Source organism: Peromyscus leucopus, chromosome X (genome assembly GCF_004664715.2).
Source record: "Peromyscus leucopus breed LL Stock chromosome X, UCI_PerLeu_2.1, whole genome shotgun sequence".
Taxonomy (NCBI): domain Eukaryota; kingdom Metazoa; phylum Chordata; class Mammalia; order Rodentia; family Cricetidae; genus Peromyscus; species Peromyscus leucopus.
The window spans coordinates 36,421,250-36,442,661 of record NC_051083.1 but is presented as its reverse complement, the minus strand read 5'-3'; the positions used below and the strand labels follow the sequence as shown (position 1 = coordinate 36,442,661).

General features: G+C 38.7%; 1 protein-coding gene across 1 annotated transcript in view; it reads right to left on the bottom strand.

The window, feature by feature from the left end:
- Phex (phosphate regulating endopeptidase homolog X-linked) overlaps positions 1-21,412 on the bottom strand; it is a 192,072-nt gene that overhangs the window by 141,836 nt on the left and 28,824 nt on the right. The window contains exons 5-8 of the mRNA XM_037199438.1: positions 11,801-11,887; positions 10,288-10,514; positions 3,653-3,721; positions 1,005-1,121 (exon numbers count right to left, since the gene is read on the bottom strand). Coding sequence (XP_037055333.1) covers positions 1,005-1,121; positions 3,653-3,721; positions 10,288-10,514; positions 11,801-11,887 — 500 coding nt within the window. The remainder of the gene's footprint in view (positions 1-1,004; positions 1,122-3,652; positions 3,722-10,287; positions 10,515-11,800; positions 11,888-21,412) is intronic.

Here is a 21,412-nt window from a genome sequence, read left to right as displayed (position 1 = left end):
AACATGAGCCAGAAAGAATTTAAGGTGATTTATTCAGAATATAGTATATGACATAGTGACAGCCAATCAATTATTAGAGGAGAGAGAGAGAGAGAGAGAGAGAGAGAGAGAGAGAGAGAGAGAGAGAGAGAGAGAGAGAGAGAGAACGAGAACAACGTAAGGCCAGGCACCACACCTTTAATCTCAGCACTCCAGGAGGCAGAGGCAGGTAGATATCTGTGCATTCCAAGCTATCCTTGGAATTCCAGGACAGCTGGAGTTACACAGTAAGATTTTGTCTTGAAAAAGAAAAAAGAAAGGAATGTAAAAGTAAAGAATGGTAGACACAAAATAGCACCAGAAAGGCAGCTTTAAAGTTTAAAGTGTGCCCTATACAATTTCTGCATTAAATTTCATATCCAATATTGATAAAAAAACTTCTCTGAGATCAAATTTTATCAATCACACCGAGTAGGAATAATACAAAAAAAGCAGGTCTGGTTAAAAAATTACCTTCCAGGATTTGGGGTGACATACTTAGCATGTGTGAAACTCTGCATTCAACACCCAGCAAAAGAGAGAGAGAGAGAGAGAGAGAGAGAGAGAGAGAGAGAGAGAGAGAGAGAGAAGGAAGCAAGGAAGGAAGTCAGCCAGCCAGCCAGCCAACTTTCAATTAAATCAGTATTTATTGAATATCTGTCTTCTATTTGAGCCATATAAGAATTTCCCTGAGAAAACAGGTTTCCTTGCTAGCATTCTTTAATCACAGTAGAGTAGCACATAGATATTGATTAGGCTCAAACTAGAGAAGTGGAAGGAATGTGGAGCTCTTAATTTCTGTAGTGATTCTTTTTACTTCCCGAAGAGGATGCAACTACTACCTTGGACCCAGAGGGCATTGACACAGAAGGTTAACCTTTGGCCACAATTTATATTTTCATTCAGCATGTATTTTTTACAAAAAAAAAAAAAGAAAAAAAAAGGAAAGGGCATGGCAAAAGAAAAGGTTTGCAACTAAGACTTACCTCAGCTATCTTAATTTCCAGTCTAAGCACTGACTTCATGTCATGTTCAGCTCGAGAGCTATTAGCTCCTAAAAGCACAGCAGTGTCCACCATGAACTTATAAAGGGCATCCCGATACTGTAAGAGATAAAGAAGCAAGTGGCCATGACAACAGCCTGCTGGGAAGTATGTTTTAGAGATACGGAAGAGCAGAAACAGTAGGTGGAAATAAATTTTCTTCATTTTCACTCTGTACTCAGAGTATGATACCAGCATTATGCAATGCCAGCCACCTACCTGCCACTTTTAGAGGAAAAATATGAGTGATGAGTGTTCACAGGTACTATTTCTGTGACAGATAGAGTTGCTCAGGCATCAAACATCAAGCAAAATAGTTTTCTAGTAACTGGTGATATTATGGATAAAAGAAACATCTCCAAATGAGTCCAGAATAGAAAGGTAAAGGTCAGGTGTCTCCTTCCCAGGCAAGTGATGCTTTAATAGAGTAATGGGAAAGAACTGTGTCTAAAAGCAGAGGACCTGATCCATGAACACTAATGCGAAGTGTGATTTATTCCCATCCAGTTCCATTTACCCAGCTTCACACTAAGAAATAAAAGATGATTATAGTGATTGGAGTCCTGTGTCTTTTCAGTTTCAGTTTCCATAGAGTTGTCCTCCCTGGCTCAGGGGGAGAGAGGGAGAAATGATGATGAGAAACCTAGCAACTACCAAATACAAGATTTCATCTCTAAGGTACACCATGACCCTGAAAGCTATTCTTAACTGTGTGACTCACCTTAAGACCTATATGTTTCTTGGTAGATAGCCAGCTTTTTAATAAATGAAATTCAGTCAGCAAGCCTGGCTAATAGTCTTAATTGGAAAGAATGTTTTGCCCTTCCCAGGTCTACTAAAAAAGTGTTCAAGTAGTTCAGTACATGTGTGAGGTGGCTGATGAAAAACATGATGGAGGAAGGCAGATAAATGAAAAACTAAATAATGCTTGAGACTGTTTTTCAATGTGTGCTCTGGTGATAAAAAAAAAAAACATGAAATAGCTGTAACATGAGGCAAGCAAAAATGTTTCTTAATAAAGCCACTGCATACATGAAAGCTGAAGAACTGGGGGATTGCAGCCCAGAAAATTTGGAGACATACCATTTGAGAGACATAGGGTTTGGGAACAGTAAGAGATAGGTCCTTCTCTTGAAGGAAGAACAAAAACAGGTAAATAAGGGAGAGACAGGTTGAAAGCAGGCAATGAAGAGGCCTTGAGCTTCTTCAAAGTAATTTAGACGCTATATTGAGAGAGAGAGAGATACTCTTATATTTTTGGTTGTGAGCCTAGCCTTTAACATCTGAGCCATCTCTCCAGCCCATAATTTAGTCTCTATCTTGAGAGCAAGATATACTGGGAATAGTAGTGTGGGAACAGAACTTGCCAAGTGGTGCTAAAGAGCTATTGAAGTGTGAAGGTGGTCACAATTAAATATGAATGGCTGTAGTTAAGGCCAGAGTGGACAGCAACATGATCTAGGGCAGTAGGGATAGAAAGGAGGGACCAGGTGGTTGGAGGAAGAATTGCTTGTAAAGATGGTGTCACTTGGACTTGGTTAACTACTTATAAGGAGAAGAGATGATTTCAAGTCTGGTTGCTGACATCACAGCAGAAGCAAAGGTTCCCTAGTCTAGCAAATGTTGACTCAAGAAGAAAAATTTGGAAACCCCCTTTGATGAGTGTCCTCTGCCTGAGATGATGCCTAAGATGCCTAAGATCTTGGCTACTCTGCAGAGCCTTCCACATATAGAGACTATCAGCACAGACCCAGGAGACCTGGGTGTGAGGCTTGTTTGGAGGGGTAACAAAATTTCCAGAGTGAATTCAAGTTGTCAAAATGAACTAGTCCTATCCAATGTCCAGGAAACTCCACTGTTTCCAAGCTAAGTCTAGAATTATAACCTGATCCATCCTTTCTGCTTCTCATTACCCATCATTAACCCAGAGCACATGCTAAAAATAGAGTCCCAGATCCCATCTTGTCAGCTAATTCAGAATCACCATGGCTTGATCTATATAAGAAATTTCCAGGGTGATTTTTTAAGCCAATACAGTTTTGAGTATCCTTCAGTTTGGAAAATGATACTGAATGATTTGCTCTTCTGAGGACTGACTACAAACTCATATCTTGGTTATTTCATTTGAATAATGGTATCTCCTCATCTAAGTAACGAGGGCACCAAACAGGGAACTTATACAACCTTAATGTTCCTACCTCTACAATACAGGAAGTAGAACTGTGTATTGAGAACCAGTGGCTCTCAACTCTCCTAATGCTGTGACCCTTTAATACAGTCCCTCATGCTGTGGTGGTGACCCCAACCATAACATTATTTCCTTGCTAATTCATCACTATAATTTTGCTACTGTTATTAATTGTAATGTAAATATCTGATATGCAAAATATCTGATTTGCAATCCCCAAGAGAGTCATGACCCACAAGTTGAGAACCACTGGCCAAAACAAAAGATCTCTGCTTACTACACTGGGAATGTGCTCAGTGAAATTATGATGATAATTTCCAGGAAAGAAGCAGATATCTTATAGAAACTGATGAACCAAACAGCAGCCAGACAAGACATGTAGTTGAACATAAATAAAACTTACAGATTTGGCTTCAGTACTGTTATCAAGGAAGTCTTCCCTCACAGCCAGAGAGAGTGTTGCTTGGTCCAACTGTTAAAACAAAAGCAGAAAAAAAAAAACAAACAAAAAAGAAAGCATGTTATTGACATTTTAAATTGTTGTGCACCATATTAACAAGAGTCACGGGCTCATTGGCAGCCCAGCCATATTTTGAATTTGTGTCACCATGACAAAAATCACTTCACCCCATTCAGAACTACACGCAAATAGGCACTTTGAGAGACCTAACGTATAAGAGATGTGCCCCCACTTTTCTGATTTATGCTTTCTATCTTTGAGGTTTTGCCAACACTGAACAGTGCAAGGCTACTTGAGTTGGAATAGACATTAGAGATTATCTGACAAAAGCCAGAGAATTTATGATTTTTCCCAAGCTCACATGGCTGAACAGAGCTCATAGTAAAATCCCCTCCTGTTTCCAGATCCACTACCCACACCACTGTAGTGCTTTGCAAAGGCTCATCTGGTTGGAGCTGATGCATTAAACTTTCTACATCCCCACCTCAAAAATAATGTATCTTTTTACTCAAAAAGAATCAACTGACTGACATTTTGGAGAAATCTTTGTGACTTTTAGAACCTTCTCTGCAAAGTTAAGAAAAAGTTATAGAAACACAAATAACTTTAATCTCAAGTATTTTATCCCCCTTTTATACATAAAATTTATATAAAAGTATAGTTTTCCATGAAAACCCCTTTCATATGTAGCAAAGTCTATAAAAGGCCAAATTATAATGGTGTTATAAAATTTAAGGAAATACTGGGGGGTTTTGTTTGTTTGTTTGTTTGTTTTAGTAAAATGCTTTCAAACCATCCCTGCGCCTGTGTGTATTGCTAATTGGCCTAAAACAACCAAGTCACAAGCCATTCTGGCTTCATCCTCCCGTAATTCCCAATCTGCCATTGTTTCTTCCAAAAATGAAGTAAGCCAGAATCACAAAACAAAATATTTTGATTAAGATGCTTTGGCTTTCAATTAAATTTGGATCACTCAGCGACTCTTGTGAGCTCCAGTCTTAGAGGAAAGGAAACTATATAGATAATATCAAGAAAGTCAAAGGTTCTTCTCATGAAATGAAATTAAACCCACAGATGGTAAAAGTCTGGATAATTCAAGTGAGGTTACCAGACCTTTTATAAACTTTCAGATTGTTATGGTTTCTAGGGAACATTTTAACTACACCAACAGATTGAATAAGGTCAGTCAACTAAATCTTATTAGAAACACACAAACTCCTGAGGCAAAGTCTTTCCTGAGAAACCCACACAAGTACATGGTATTGTTCTAGCTTTTAAAGTCCTTGCATTTATGATATGAATGCTTCAATTTCAAAAGAAAAGAAAATGTTCATTCCAGCACTTGAGAAGTATGTGGACTGATAGATAGTTCAGACCAGTCTGAGCTGCAGAGTGAGTTACAGGATAGTCCAGGCTATATTTTTTTTTTTAAAAAAGTATGGTTTTAGAAAACCACATACATTGAATTCAAGATGTGATTTTTGTCCAATTATAATTGGCATGCCAATTACAACAAAGTGTTTTGGGGAGAAAGTAATAATACAAAAAGAAACATTTGAAAATTATGATCTAGGAATGGAAAAACAAAGCATTAGAGAAACTTCATTTCTAAGAGAATTTTTCTGGTTGATATCATGAAGTTTGATTAGTGCCAAAAAATGTAGGCCATGGAATAGCAATGACTTGAAGTTGTCTTATACTAGGACAACCTTGACCTTCCAAACAGTCTTTCAAGGTCACACATGCCACTTTTCATTGTTCCTGAAATTCTTACTCTTCCTATCCCTAGACTTAAGATGAGCATGAGCACAGGTAGCAAGGTGATGTTTTAGAATATGCCTATCTGTTATTTCTTACCATTTTATCTCCCATTGAAATCCACAGCAAATCTCTACCATCTTGCTACAGAGGAGCTTTTCCAAAGACCAATGTGTGGGCCAATCTGCATATCTTGAGGATGGAGGCATATCTGCCTCCTAAAAGGAGTACATTTTTCTATACTCAGAGGCACCATATGCTCTACTAACAGTAAAGTGTGTACATGTTCAAGGTCAAAGTTTAAGCTGTTTCTTACACAACCAAATCACAGATCAAACAGGTATGTCAACTACTCAAATTGAAGAGAGACCCAATCCCCTCCTCCCTTCACCCAGGCTGAGCAAAGTGTCCCAGCATAGGCCCCAGGCTCCAAAAAGCCAGCTCATGCACTAAGGACAGGTCCCGGTCCCACTGCCTGGGGGCATCCCAAACAGTTCAAGTTAATCAACTGTCTCATTTATCCAGAGGGGCTGATCCAGTTGGGGGCTCCTCAGCTATTGGTTCATAGTTCATGTGTTTCCACTAATTTGGCTATTTGTCCCTGTGCTTTTTCCAATCATGGTCTCAATATCTCTTGCTCATACTATGCCTCCTCTATTGTTCAAATGGTCCTGACTAGTTGATGGGCCATGTTTCAAGAGAAAAAGTCTCTTGTCATATGCCACTGTGGACCAGTATCTACCATAGAAACTCACAAAATTCAAGTGATCTAAACCAAATAGCAACAATGTCAAGTAAATGATAATTTCATCTTCCTTATCCACAGATAAAATGAGACTAAAGAGAGACAAAATAATAGACACAGTATGATGAGTAACTCTCAAAGCTGAACTGAGAGCCTCAGTGTCCTCAACAACAGAGCCAACCCTTGTTACCACACACCTGTTTTTCAAACTATGTCCCACAAAGTCTAAATGGATTCAGGACTCCAAGTGTACATTCACTTACATTTTATATTTAAAAATTAAAATTTTTACATGCAATTTATTAATTAGTGTGTGTGTATACACATGCACCCATGTGTCATGTGTACATGTGGAAGTCAGAGGACATCTAGCATGTGGGTTCCAGGGATCGAATCCATCACATCGCCAGGCCTGTCAGAAAATGTTTTACCTGCTGAACCATTTCATGCCCCCCCTAGAAATTGAAAACTAGCAAAACAGCCAATGCATACACACAAGTTCTAGAACTCTGGTAGCCATCAATATACAAATTTTGTTGTTTCATATAGATCTCAGAACAAAATTGTTCCTGCTCTCTCTAGACACATACTTAAAACTGTTTCATGACTATGAAAACTGTAGCTCTGTGTTGATCAGGGAGGAGGTTAATTCAGATGTGTGAACATTCACTCATGTAATTTGGTACAAACAGAATAGAACTAAAGCCAATGTGAGCTGCACTCAAATGCCAAGCAGTGCTTAAACACTTCAGTTTGGAACAAGCTGCCATCTTGGCAAAAGAAAGCAATAATAAGTATACAAGTGCCTTCTTACGTTTGGGAAGCATTCTATTATTGACAGTGTTTCTAGGACCAGTGTAACTGAATATTAAGTGTGCAAGGCAAGCTGTTATCATGTTCCTCTGTTTCCCTTATTTTTCTATACACTGACATTAAAAGTAGACACTGAACTAGTTTTAAGGGGTTTGATTTTTGTTTTATGGTTTTGGTGCAATGTCTTTGGTGATGGTGTATTACTTCTGACTGGTATCAAGAGGCATACAATATCTAATTTTCCCATTTTTAGCAAGGCTACTATTGATAGTTGAGTTCTAGAGATATCATTCCATGAGTTTCCCAAACATTCATCTGGCCATTTTAGTAACAATTGATGATAATTTCCTAAATCAATTGGCTCTTCAAAGATTTAAGTAGTAGTAATCTAACCCTTTTATTTATCCTGATTTATTTTTATTTTTAACTAGGTATATGTAGGATGGAGAGATATCTCAGTGTTTAAGAGCACATAGTATTTGTTCTTGCAGAAGACCTGAATTCAGTTCCCAGGATCCATGTTGGATGGCTCAAAACCACCTACAACTCCAGCTCCAGGGAATCTAAGGCCTCTGGCCTCCAAGGGCATCTGCACTCACATCATCATCATCATCACCATCATCTCTCTCTTTCTTTATATCTCTCTCACACATACATAACTAAAATAGAAAGGATAAATATTTTAACTATAACCATGTTTATGTAAATGTGTATGTGTGTAAGCAGGCACCTGAGGGTACAAATACCCACAGAAACCAAAGAAGGCATCTAAACCTGGAGTACAGGCAGTTATGAACCACCTGACATTGGTACTGCGAAACAAACTCAGGTCTTCTACAAGAGAAGTATGTTCTCTTAACTACTGAGCATCTCTTGAGTTCCTCTCCTGGATTTTCAAGCTGTGCTTCTCCTATAAGGGAGAACTTTGTCTCATTGGCTATTTGTTTATCCTGAAATCAATCAAATCCAGATTGTGGAGAAAATATATAGGAGAAATAATCCGGTTTCTTTGGCAAATAAGTATGGTTTAAAAAGAACAAAGAAAAAGTGGTGACTGTTAAAGATTAAATCAGATTTAGAAAGTGCACATGTGATTGATTCTTAATTTTATCCTCAATCAAAATGCAGCTGTTTCTGGTTGGGGTTAAAGGATATATTTGAGGGGCTGAACGTATAGCTTGATGGTAGAACACTTGTTTGGCATGTATGAGGCCCTGGATTCTACCTTCAGCAGTATAAAAAAAAAATGTTTAGTATAATTAGGAAAGTTGAAAACTAGCTGTATTATTAGATGTTAAGTATGGAATTATGATTACATTTTGGTTGCAGTAAGAGTCTTTCACATTAGCTCAGGCAATGAAATATTCACAGTGAGAAGATACATTTTAGATGTGCTATAAAATACTCCAGCCTCCAAAAAGGGGAGGTTTAAACTATGTAAAAGTAGCACAAAGTTGAGGCTATTGAAATTGGGTTCATAAACACATAGATGTTTATTGTTCATTTTTATTTTAGTTGGTAGTTTTCTTCATGATAAAATATGAAAGAAATAGGTCACCTATTTGTCTAGCTCCAGAAATTGGTGAAAAATGAAATAGTTACCATTTTCAATGATGCATCATTGTGTGAATCAAAATCATCTACCACTTCTCAGAGGGTGTAAATTACATTTGAATGACAATCTCTTTCTTACTTTAAAACACCATCGAAAGTATTTGGAAGAATATCATAATAGTTCTGTAATTGAGAATAATAGTCTTAAAATCTGGCTTTAAAAAATTGAGTGCTCTATCCACATAGAACAGGGGCTGATTGGACTGCAATCGTCATTGTGTCTCACATAATAGCATTACAAGATGGCTCAATACCATGTCGCTACTTCATCATCCAACACAGACACACAGCTGTCTCTGGAACTAAAACTTTCCTTGTGCGTGAGAATTCTTTCAACAACCAAAGATTTTTCTTGACACCTATCACTGTCTACACTTAGAGGTCAGGAATCTACAGCCTTCAGGCCAGCTCGTCACATAGTTATACCCATTCATCATCTAAACCTGCTTTCCCAGGTACAATGCCAAAGCTCAATAGTTGAAATAGAGACCAGATGGCTGGCAAAACTTCAAATCTGTACCATCTGTCCCTTTATAGAAAACACATTGCCCACCTCTTACTTAACTCCAAAAAGAAACACCATGGTTTTGATTTTTGGAGAGGTGGCTTATGTTGGATGAGGAAATACACTACATGGTTTTATAGTCCTATAGTTTTTATATTGATATATCCTTAAAATTTCTGCTTTGATGAAGGACAGATTAGGACATAAATCAATGTTCAATAGCTTCATTATTATTCTTCTATGGAAGAAGAAAAAACACAGCAGGGTGAATGCATGAAATGACTTGGGATATATTATTTGAATTCCTACAACCCTCCTTCATTGATGAATCTTTTGTGGTCTGTATCTTTCTGACAACCTCCTAATTTCACCAATGCGATCCACCTCAGGGCACATCCAACTGCTCCCTGCCTTTATGCTCATTCTCCCAGCAGAAAATGTGCTTAGGATAAATTCTGCTTTACCTTTTGAAAGGAAGGAGGACAGATTCAGATTGAACTTGACAATGGGGATGTAGGCGTGCACTCAAGTTGTTCCTGAAAGGGGAACAAGGAATCTGGCATGTGTTGTCCCTTCTGTCAGAGAAACGAGGAGGTGAGGCAAAGAGCAGAGTTCAGAAAGTCTTCTATCATCACAGAAGACCCAGAGACCTCGCCCAGCTAGAATTTACATGCTCAGAGAAGCCATCTAAGAGTGAGAGCATGGATCACCTGAAAGCCACTCACGGGGTTCCTGAAAGGAGACAGTTTGCTGCTAATCTACATTCGGCAAATCTTGGAGCAGGCCATAATTCTAGAACCTAAAGCTCAGCTGAATTTTTACCTCATCATTTCATTAAGCCAGCATGAATTTCTTTCTTTAGGAAAGCACCCACACTGGGTATCTGAGCACAGTTGGCAGAGTGGTTTCCTAGCATTCACAAGGTGGAGTCTCCAGCACTGCATAAAGATGGTATGGTAATACATACCTGCAATCTCAGCACTCAGGAGGTAGAGGCAGGGGGCAGGAGTTCAAAGTCAGCCTGGGTCAAAGTCAAAGCAAGTTTGAGGCCAGCCTAGGATACTTGAGGCTCTGTATATAAACAGGAAAAAAAAGACATCCTAAAGCGCTAATCTTAAAATGAACAAACAGCCCTGGCTATACCTTCAAGATATGTTCATTGGACGCCTTGTCGTCAGGGGACACATACAAACGAATGAACACAGAATTGCTGTATTGACCGCGGAATGTTGCAAGCGTTTGCAGTAGACTGAATTTTCTCTCTGACCAAACCCCTTCAGGACCAATATTAGCTTCAAGCACAGGCCAGCGGAAAGGTGAATGCCGCAAGATGTGGAGCAGTGGTTTGGCGTCTGCTTTTTCAATTGCTTCTGAAAGGAAATGGATATAAAGGGCAAGTTAGAATTGTAAACTAGAAGCCAGGTGTGATGGTCCATGCCTCTAAGTCCTAAACTTGGAAAGAAGAGGCAGGAGGATCAGAAATTCTAGGTCACCTCAAAGGTGCAGTGACTTCTCAAAGCCAACCTGGGCTCCATGAGACCTTGACACAAAACAACGAAAATGAATTGCAAAGTAGATCACCAAGTTAGCATGCAAATTTATCTTCTCAAGAGAAAATTCCCATAAAGCCCTCCACTTGAAACTTCAGCTGTTAAAGAGAGGGTAAGAGAAGTAGAATGAGTTGTGAATAACTATATGAGCAAAACTAACTATAACACTCTTTAGTGAACTTGCTGGATGTTCTCTATAATGAAGACAGGCTTACTGCATAGACCCAAGCCAGTGAATGAAATTAAGCCAGTGGTACTTATTACTGGCACTAAGGAATAACCCTAAATTAACAATATGATTCAGTTAAGACAAGGATGCCCCCAGTGAACGGGTGTTTCCAGCATATTCCCCCAAATCCTAAATCAACTAACACACTCTCTGGAAACACTTGCTTCAACTCTGGAATAGCTTTGGTCACGTTGAAGCCTTTGTCTCCCAACAAGAATGCCAGTTAGGAGCCTGGCATGCCTGGAAATCTAAATGTCACTAATTCCAGTGGTTTCTATGGAACATAATTCTCCTAAGTATATGCCTTCTCGGGCTTTTTCCTGAGACAGAACTGGCCTGAATATGGATTCCAATTTTTATACTAGATACAATGGGATTTTCCCTGCTGCCTTATTCAAATTTCTTACATAGGAACTGATATCCAAATAATCCACTCACAGAAATAAGATTATTTTCTTGGGGCTGAAAAAAATAGTTCAGTTGTTAAGAGCATATGTTGTTCTTGCAGAAGACATGAGTTCAGTTCTCCACACTCATGTTGGGCAGTACACAACAGCATGAAACTACAGCTACAACCTTACCTGACCTCCACCTGGACTCATGCACTCATGTGCACATATCCATACACATATACACATAATTATAAACATAAAATAATAAGAGCAAAATGTCTTTAAAAGATTATTTTTCCACTACAACAGCCACAGATTAACTAAGAAAGACTCATCAAAATCCAGTCTTTGAGAATTTTTATTGCCTAAATAACACCTTTAAGCATTAACAGAATTTCAGTTCTCTCTTCCTTAAAAATACCTTTAACCACTAATAGAATTCTGAAGTATAAGGATCATAAATATTTATTTTCTTTATTACTCACTCTCATTCATGCAGGATGAATAAAGGATTTTGGCTTTCTGTACAGCTTCAGTGTCCCGCCTTCGACTGACTGATTTCTCCAGAAGTGCTAGGAAGGTGAAAATAGGATTCATTAGTATCCTCCTACATAGGATGTCAAATTGAAGGTCAGCCTCCAGAAAATTAAATGCAAAGACAGACAATTCTGGAAAATACAAGGTATGAAAACAGCAGGGGCGATTCCAAGGTGCTTGAGATCCAAATAAAAACAATTAAACATTATTTTATCCACAGTTCTTCTAACTCAAAAGAAACCAAAGTTCAACTTCCATCTGAGGCTAGGCTTTCTGCAGGGGTTAATTTCTTCTGCCACCTCCACAAAAGGAAGCAGTCTTCATTTATTAAAGAACCAAAACTCATTCAGTCTGTTGTTTCTGTACCAAGCAATATTCTCAATGGATGTCATTTCATCTGGGTCAAGTTCCTTACAATTTTCTTCATAACTCAGCCTCTCAGGGAGGTCATCTGGAAAAAAATTTCCCATTACAAGTTTTATTCAGTGTTGCATAAACATGCCATGTACATGAAAAAAGTTGTTGCAACAGGAAATAAAGAACTGAGGTTGGAAAGCCTACTCAAATTGTCTGAAAGCATGCCTATTCATACATGCAAAGTCCTGGATATGTAAGTGAGGCCATTTACAAAAAAAACTATTTACCAGACCTTCTTGGAAAATTATTTTCTGAGCCAGGCGGCGGTGGCGCACGCCTTTAATCCCAGCACTTGGGAGGCAGAGGCAGGTGGATCTCTGTGAGTTCGAGGCCAGCCTGGACTACAGAGTGAGTTCCAGGAAAGGCTCCAAAACTACACAGAGAAACCTTGTCTCAAAAAAAAAAAAGGAAAATCATTTTCTATTTATAAAACCATTAATAAGATTGTTTGAAAGTAAAAAAAAAATGGTTGTTGTCACTCTTCTTTCAAATAAGGACTCAGTGAAAACAAACTTCATTTAAGGGAGGGAGAGAGGGGAGGAGGAAGGGAAGGGTTTGAATTGACTTGAGAGTATCCATTGACCATCATGAAGCCATGTTGCCAGATCCGTATGGTGACCATAGCCCCTTTGGCACTGCCTACTTCCACTATGTAAAACTGCTGCTGACAGGGAACACACTCGACAGCCTCCAAAATCAGTGGGAAAGCTGTTCCTGTATCTCCCCAAAGAGCTTCAAGGCACAATGCACAATACTAATCAATTTGATCAAAAACCACACATTCCCAGAAGACCTGACTTCCAAACGACAATTTCCACATTTCAAAAGCTGCAATCCAAAGATCTTGTCTAGGTTTCTCTTTTGCTTTGTTTTGTTTAAGATTTGTTTCATTTTTTTCCATGTGTCTATGTGTGTCTTTGTGTGTATGTATGTACTTGTTTACAAGTGCCAACAAAGGCCAAAATAGGGTGCTAGACTCCCTGGAGCTAGAATTATAGGTAGTTGTGAGCAGCCCAATGTGAATGCTGTGAACTGAGCTTGGGTCCTCTGCAAGAGCACCAAGCATTCCTCACTGCTGAACAGTCAGTATCTCCAGGCCTACCTGGCTTTTGTTTTTATGAGCACCTGTACATAAACCAAGCCCATGACAGTAGATAGATTCTAGCAAACTAAACTCTGGTTGAATGTGAACATTTTCAATTACTTGTTTGGTGCATCTTGTGTATCATCACAGCAAGAAAAGTTGGATAACTTGCTCCAGAAATAAAGGTTCGTTTTTGTGTTTTTTTCCTTTTTCAACAAACAAAGTTCTCAAACCACATCCATACATACTTCCACTCAAGCCATCTCACATGTCTTTCTGCCACATTGCTTATGCAGGTTAGTCATTAGACTACTGGAAAGACCCATTCAGAAGTAAATAATCCAAATTTCATTTCGGGTTCTGTCTTAGGGTTTTCACTGCTATGACAAGATACCATGACCATTGCAACTCTTATAAAGAAAACATTTAATTGGGGTGGCTTGATTACAGTTTCAGAAGTTCAGTCCTATCATCATGATGGGGAGCATAGCAGCATGCAGGCAGACTTGGTGCTAGAGGAATAGCTGAAGAGTCCTACGTCTTGTAGGCAACAGGAAGTAGACTAAACACTGGGCTAGGTGATATCTTGAGCATAGGAAACCTCAAAGCCTGCTCCCACAGTGATACATTTTTTCCAACAAGGCCACACCTCCTAATAGTGCCACTTTCTTTGGGGGCCACTTCCTTTCAAACTGCCACAGGTTCTGATGATGTTCCAGTGTTATAATCATGCTGCAGGCTACAAACATGAGGGCCTGAAGGAACAAGAAACAAGCCACAGGAGCAAAAAGAAGCACTGGTCTCTAATATTTACTGGTGTGTGTTTCCAATGCATACTGTAGATCACAGGAAGAAGAGGACACACATATGTTGAACAGATCAATGTTAAAATCCTAACCATGCACAAATATAAGTAATTTACATTGGATAAAATTCTGGTTTCTGTATGAGAATTTGGATTTTCAAACAGATTTAGCTAATGGCAGGTTCTTTGTCACATCCTTTCCCTTCTGCTCTCCGCTTTCTCTATCAAAGCAGGCAGAAAAGCATTGCTATGCAGATAGTGATGTGGCAATCAGCTCCCAGCACCATTTTCTTTATCTCTGCATGTGAATTAGTAAGAAGAGGAATAATATCAAGCCTAGAGAGTCATTAATAAGCAGAAAATAATACCTGCCTATCACAAGCAATTATTCAAGTTATTAAAATGTCTGTAAAATGTGGAAAGGGCTCAGAGGTCACCCATGCAGGACTTTCCCAGCATGACCAGTGTTGTTTAGTGGAAGATTTTCAATCCTTCCTCTTCTTTCTTATAGAAAAAGAAAATACCAATTCATAAAATCTTATAACAGCCTACCTCAAACTTGAAAATTGGCTAGAGAAATTGTTCTCTTCAGAGTATCTTAAAACTGTATATAGTAAGCCGGGTGATGGTGGTGCATGGGCTTTTAATCCTGGCACTCAGGAGGCAGAGTCAGGTGGATCTCTGTGAGTTCGAGGCCAGCCTGGTCTACAGAGTGAGTTTCAGAACAGCCAGGGCTACATAGTGAGACCTTATCTCAAAAAACAAAACAAAACAACAACAAAAACTTCATATGGTAGGTAGTCTTCTCCTCACTAAGCTCAAATAAAACTGGTTTTAAAAAATAAGGCAGCTAAGTATGGTAGCTCAGACTTGTCACCCCAGCTCTAGGGAGGCTAAGGCAGGAGGATTCCTATGAGTTTCAAGTCAGTTTGGAGTAAAGAGTGAGATGTGCCCCAGAAAAAGATAAAAAGAAAGAAAGAAAACCATATCAGGATGGTGGGCTTCCAAATCATACAGACAGGAGCTAAAGTTTCAGTTCCTCCTAGCTACAATGGAAGCAAGTTATCTAATCTCTCTCCAAGTTTTGGCTTTTTCATCTGCAAATTTGGGTGATAACTATACACCCCAGGGTTTGATGATGATTTTCAAACTGTAATGCACTGAGAATTTCTAGCTCAGAGCCTAGGCACATGATAAAGTCAGTGGTGGCTAGACCATGGATGTGGCTCAGTTGGTAGGACACTTGCCTGGCACGGAAGAAGTCCTAGGACTGATACCAGCACTGAATAGATTGGGCACGGTGGCACATGTCTGTTATTCCAGCACTCAGAAGGAAGATGGAAACTTCAAGGTCATCCACAGGTACATAGCAAACAATCTGAGATACATGAGGGCCTAGCTCTCAAAAAAAAAAGCAAAACAAACAAACAAAAAAGTGGTAGCTTATTCTGGGTGACAGACCAAGTTAACCATATACAAAATTGGATCATGATCAACCTTCCTAATGTTTCCTCAATAACTGTTTCTACTTTTCTCCTGTTTCAGGTATGGGTGGCTATCAAGACTTTCCCTCTCTATGCATTGGATTCTTGCCCGAAGGATCACTGCTCTAGTCACTTTGCAGATCTCTACAGGTCTATACATTTCCTCTGCTTCCATAACATAGGAAATACTAGATGATGATACCTGTCTTGTAGTCAGTAGTAATCTCAAAGCTGCTTTGCTTATATTCTTCATCCTGGACAGCAAGGCATTTTTTCTAAATACAAACATTTTCAATCAAATTATAATATGTATTCAATAGAAAAATGTCCAGATCATAATCTGAAAGAATTCTACAAAGTATATATATATATATATATATATATATATATATATATATATATGTATGTATGTCCTTATGAGTCTCTGGATTTCCTCATTGTTATAATGTCCACCTTTTCATCTCTAATTTTATTAATTTGAATCTTCTCTCTGTGTCTTTTAATCTCACTAAAAGTTTCCTTATTTATTTCATGGGGCATTGTATATGTTTCTTGTGGAATTTTTTTTCTTGTTTGTGTTTTTGTTAATTTGTTAAAGACTGAGAAAGAAAGGCCACAAAGTTGGATGGGTGAGGAGGTAGGGTGGATCAGGGAGGAACTGGGGAAGGAAAATCATAACCAGAATATATTGTATGAAATTTTTTTTCAATTTAAAAAAACTGCAAAACAGAGAAAAGTTATAAAAGTAAAAAGCTGGCATTGACAATGGTTATTCTCCATTAGATTGACTACTATTTTAAGCAAGGACTGGTCACATCAAGTCTGAAGACCCAAGGCCTAGAGCTTGGCACACAAAGCTAGTGCTTAGCAAATACTGTCTGAGTTGAATTTCTGATAAGAAAAGACAGAATTTTACATCAAATGCACAAGAAGTGTGAAAAGCCAAACTAACTACTTTTATAATTTCTTTTTATCATGAGCAATTTCCTGGCCATGCTAGCACTATAATCAATCTCTGGTTTTGTTCACACTCCAGTCTGCATCATCTAAGACTTCACTCACCTGTTTCTGTGGATACTAGTTTAATTTTACCCTTTATCTCAGATTAATCACCCGTTTTCAGTGTTCTGCTTTTCAGTACTGGGAGGAAAATGCTTCATGTTCTTTTTAACTTGGCAGTCCAGAGAACATCAACCCCATTCCCTTGATTTACTACTCCTCCTCAAATGGCATTTATTGAGCATTGTAGAACTAAGAAGAAATTTTCAAAGGATGACGACATTTCTGAGGACATCACAGTACCGTTGGGAACCAGAAGTTAACAACAGCCACAGACAGTTAAGGTCAGACAATTCAAGTTTGCAACATTTAGAAACTGCCCAATGAATAGTCCTAAAATTTCCATGTGTGCATGCAAAGGTTCAGGTACATGAATAAGAATGTACCAAGAACCTTGGTACTGATCCGACATCATGGAGAGCTTTCCAGGGCACCTCCTTTCTGTTCTTTCTCCAGCTCCTATGAGATGTCTGAGATGTCCCTGTGCTCCATGTCCTCACTCTGAAAGGAATCCTTGGGCTGTTAAGAGACCAGTGAATGCTCGAGCTATTTGCTTAATTTGCTTAATTTGCTCTTGAAAACTTGCATATCAACTTTGCTAGGATAAATTCTGAAATTTCATTTAGATTATGCCAACACTTCTCCTTTGGAAATCCAAGGGAATACCTTCTTAATTCTAGTGAGAGAATGAACATGAAAATTTAAAACTTTGCAACACCAAAATCTGTAGTGGAAATTTCCACACCTAAATAATGAACGGAATGTTCTCTAGACTATAATTATATATATAAATAACATGGCCTGATTTCTCTTTGGGTAATACTTAAAGGACTTCAAACCAAGTCTGCTTTCTAGACTCCTTGGCTTATTTACTGTACTGATTTTTTTTTCATCTTTCTAATTCACCACAGCAAAGAGCATGGGTATTAAAGCTTTATACAGTTAAACACAGAGACTCTAAATAAGCTCCTAAAGTTCAATATTATTCCCTTTAAAAAATAAAACTCAAGTTAACCAAGTCATGGTCCATGGATCCTCCAGCCCTCATATTTTTACACAAATGGCATGACACTCGGCTTTAGAGTTCCTTAGCCCTGCAGCCAGTCAAGCATGGGATTAACTGAGTCTGCTTGACTTACTGAAAAGACAATAAGAACCAATATTTCTCATTCTTCTAGAAAACTCCTACCTACATATAGGGAGAGAAACTGTCAGAATGATTTCCTATGTTCATTTTTTATGATCATCTTAAAAGTAATAATTGTTGGTTAGCCTCAGCTTAAGTGAAAGGGGCAAGGATGATTTTAGGAGGATTAAAAACTTCTAACTCATTAATCTAAGTCATAGGTTACCAAATAACACAAAATACCCCTTTTAACACAAAGGACCTCTTTGTCCAGAAAAAAAAATCAATTTTATAAAACTGCCAGATACTACAAAACTCTGATGGAAAGTAATTATTTTATTATGTTCACTTATAAGTGAATTAATTTATAAGGATTACACTTATCAAGGTTATGATTAAAATAATTTAAAATTTAGCATTGCTCTTAATAGCACAGTATTACAATGGATCTGCCAATATAATATTTAAACTCAGGAAAATAACTCCCCTATTTCAATAATTCAATGTAAAGCCTGCTCCGAAATTGAAGCCATTAAAATCCACCTTCAGTTTCACCTACAATAAAAATTCTAGTTATCTTTTTTCCCTGCCTTCTATTTCAACCTTCTTAGGCAAAGGCTACGCATGGTTACATACGCCTTGCAGTAGTCCTTCCTGAGTAGTCCTGAAATAGCCAAGGACCCAATAATGGTACTGTTGACTAGTAAGCATCTGTGCTGTGTCCAGTATATTGTTCTTGAGCAGAGTTAAGCTCCCAATCATCCCTAAGAGATGTATCATTAATCCTACTCTGAAGGTTGAAAAAGTAAAAATAAAAAACTCTTAAGAAGTTATCCAAGGAGATTCAGCTACTGAAAATCAGAATTTGGACCTAGACCCAATTCTGGAATTCTTGTTCAGTTGACCATCAGATACTCAGCAAAATTCCACAAGTCGCTTTCCTTGTGAGGTAAGTATGCCTTCCAATGCTGGACCAGAAACACCAGTGCCCTTGTAGAGCTTCCCAACAGATCCTTCAACCATACCAGTTATATACAGTCTTGCTTTTATAATGGAGAGACGACTTTGTGCTCAGCCTCTCTTTTGCTCTGTAATTCTATTTTGTGACCAGAAATATAGATAGGTTCCTGGGACACCCAGTCAGAGATGAAAGAATTGGAGAGCTTGGAGAAGAACCAAGTTAGCATGTGTTCAAGGCTTCTCTTCGTATCATTTTCTAATCCAAGCCATCGGTATCCAAACTTGAGTGGGCATCACCATTAGGAGAGATTAAAGCACAGATAGCTGGGTCCTTTCAGAGTATCCAATTTAGTAGGTCTTGGGTGGAGTCTGTGATTTTATACTTACTTTTTGTTGTTGTTTTTTTATTTTGGTTGGTTGGTTGGTTTTTTTGTTATTGTTTTGTTTTGTTTTGTTTTTTGTTTGTTTGTTTGGTTGGTTGGTTGGTTGGTTTCTCAAGACAAGGTTTCTCTGTGTAACAGTCCTGGCTGTTCTGGTACTTGCTCTGTAGAGCAGGCTGGCCTCAAACTCAAGAGATCTCCCTGCTTCTGCCTCCTGAGTGCTGGGATTAAAGGCATGTGTCACCACCTCCTGGACGTTTTACACTTCTAATGAACTCCAAGGTATTACTGATGTTGCAGGTCCAGAGAATACACTTTGAAAACCACTACTTTAAACCACCAGCACTTATCAGTCAGTAATTGCTGGTATCTAGAATCCTATCCCACTCAAGATCAAGTAAGGTGGTCTTAGTTTTCCTTTGTTCAGTCTACAACTCCATTTCTTTATTGTTTTTGTTTGCTGTATGTGTGTGTACATGTATATACATGCTCATGTGTGTGCAAATGGACATGTGTGTATATGCAAAGGGAGGTCAGAGCATAATCTCCACTATCACTCCTTTGACATCATCCATCTTTTTTGTGTGTATGTATCTATTTGTGTGAATGTGTCTATGCGTATGAATGCCATGATGTATATGTGGAGGTGAGACGGCGACCTTGAGTATTGATCTTTGCCTTCCACTTTGCTGTTCTCCAATGTTTATCCCAGTCCACCTGGCCCATGGACTTCTAAAGATTCTCCTGTCTCTACCTTCCATCTTACCAAAATCACAGAAATGCCCTACTGCATCTGCCCAGCTTTTCCATGGTATCTTGCCATTACAAAGCACCATGGCCAAAGCAACTTATAGAAGAGTTTATTAGGGCTTACAGTTTCAGAGGTTGAGTCCATGATCATCACACCAGAGAGCTTGGCAGCAGGCAAGCTAAGAGTTTAGATCTTAAGTCACAACCATGAAGAAGTGAGAGAGCTAACTGGAAAGATATGGGCTTTTGAAACTTCAAAGCCCACCCTAGTGACACACCTCTAAAAAAAAAAAACTCTGAATCCTTCCAAACAGTTCTACCAACTGAGGACCAAGTGTTCAAATATATGAGTTCATGAGGGCCATTCTCATTCAACCCACCATACACAGGCTCTGGGGATCTGAACTCAGGTCCTTACATTTGCATGGCAAGTACTTTCCCAAGACCACCCATCCCTTTTTTTGAGACAGTGTCTCTCACTGGCCTACTGATAAAATAGTAGGCTACGGAAGCTGGTAGCTTATGATATTAACCGACAAATAAAAATTGTTTAGAAGTTCATTAAAAGCCAAGTAAATTAGGCTGGCTAGCCAACAGGCCCAGGAATCTGCTTGTCTGACTTCCTAGTAATAGGATTGCAGGCATTACTCCACGAAAGCTTGCTTTTTTAGATGGATTCTGGGGACAGAATTCAAGGCAAGAATGTTACCAACTGAGCTGCCAAGCCCTCTTTTTTTCTCTTCTGCTTTTGTCGTCTGCAGGTGTGTGAGGGAGTATTGCTTATTTGTTTTTGAGGCAGGACCTCTACTTTCAAATTCCCTATGTAACCAAGAAGGACATTGAACTTCTGATCCTTCTGCTTCCTGTCTCCACCTCCTAGTTACATAGGATTATATGTGTGTACTATCTTACCAGATCTTAAACAGTGCTGAGGATCAAGCTCAGGCCTTTGTGCATACCAGACAAGGATTCTACCAACTGAGCTACACCCCAAGCCCTACACTAAATGGTTTGTTTCGTCTCAGGAAGTGTCTGCTTACATTTTGGTTTTAGTTCCTAAGATTTGCCCTTCCCAGATTTAGAAACATCCTTTCTAAAAAGTAAAGTGCACTAGAGGTTCAAGGTGAGGGTTGATTTACTGGTTTGGGTGGGGGTGATCTATGCTGTACCAGGAAGATTTCCAAATTAGAAAAAAATGACATATGATATCTGTTTTCAATTCTAGCTTGTATAACACTCTATAGAGGAAAAGAGGAAAATAAATAAATATGGTATCTCCCAAATCCTAAGAAGTCTGAGCTCCAGACTTTGTGATTTCTCTCTCATCTATGAAAGCAGCATCAAAATACTGTAAACATGGGTTTAAAAAACCACATCTCAACTAACCCCTGCTTTGACTTCCATCTAACATAAGGAGGTGAGAGGTGGACAGGTTCTATTTCTGGCTTTTCAAACCATAATGTGTGGTCTAGTGAGACTAACTCTTGAAAATTGG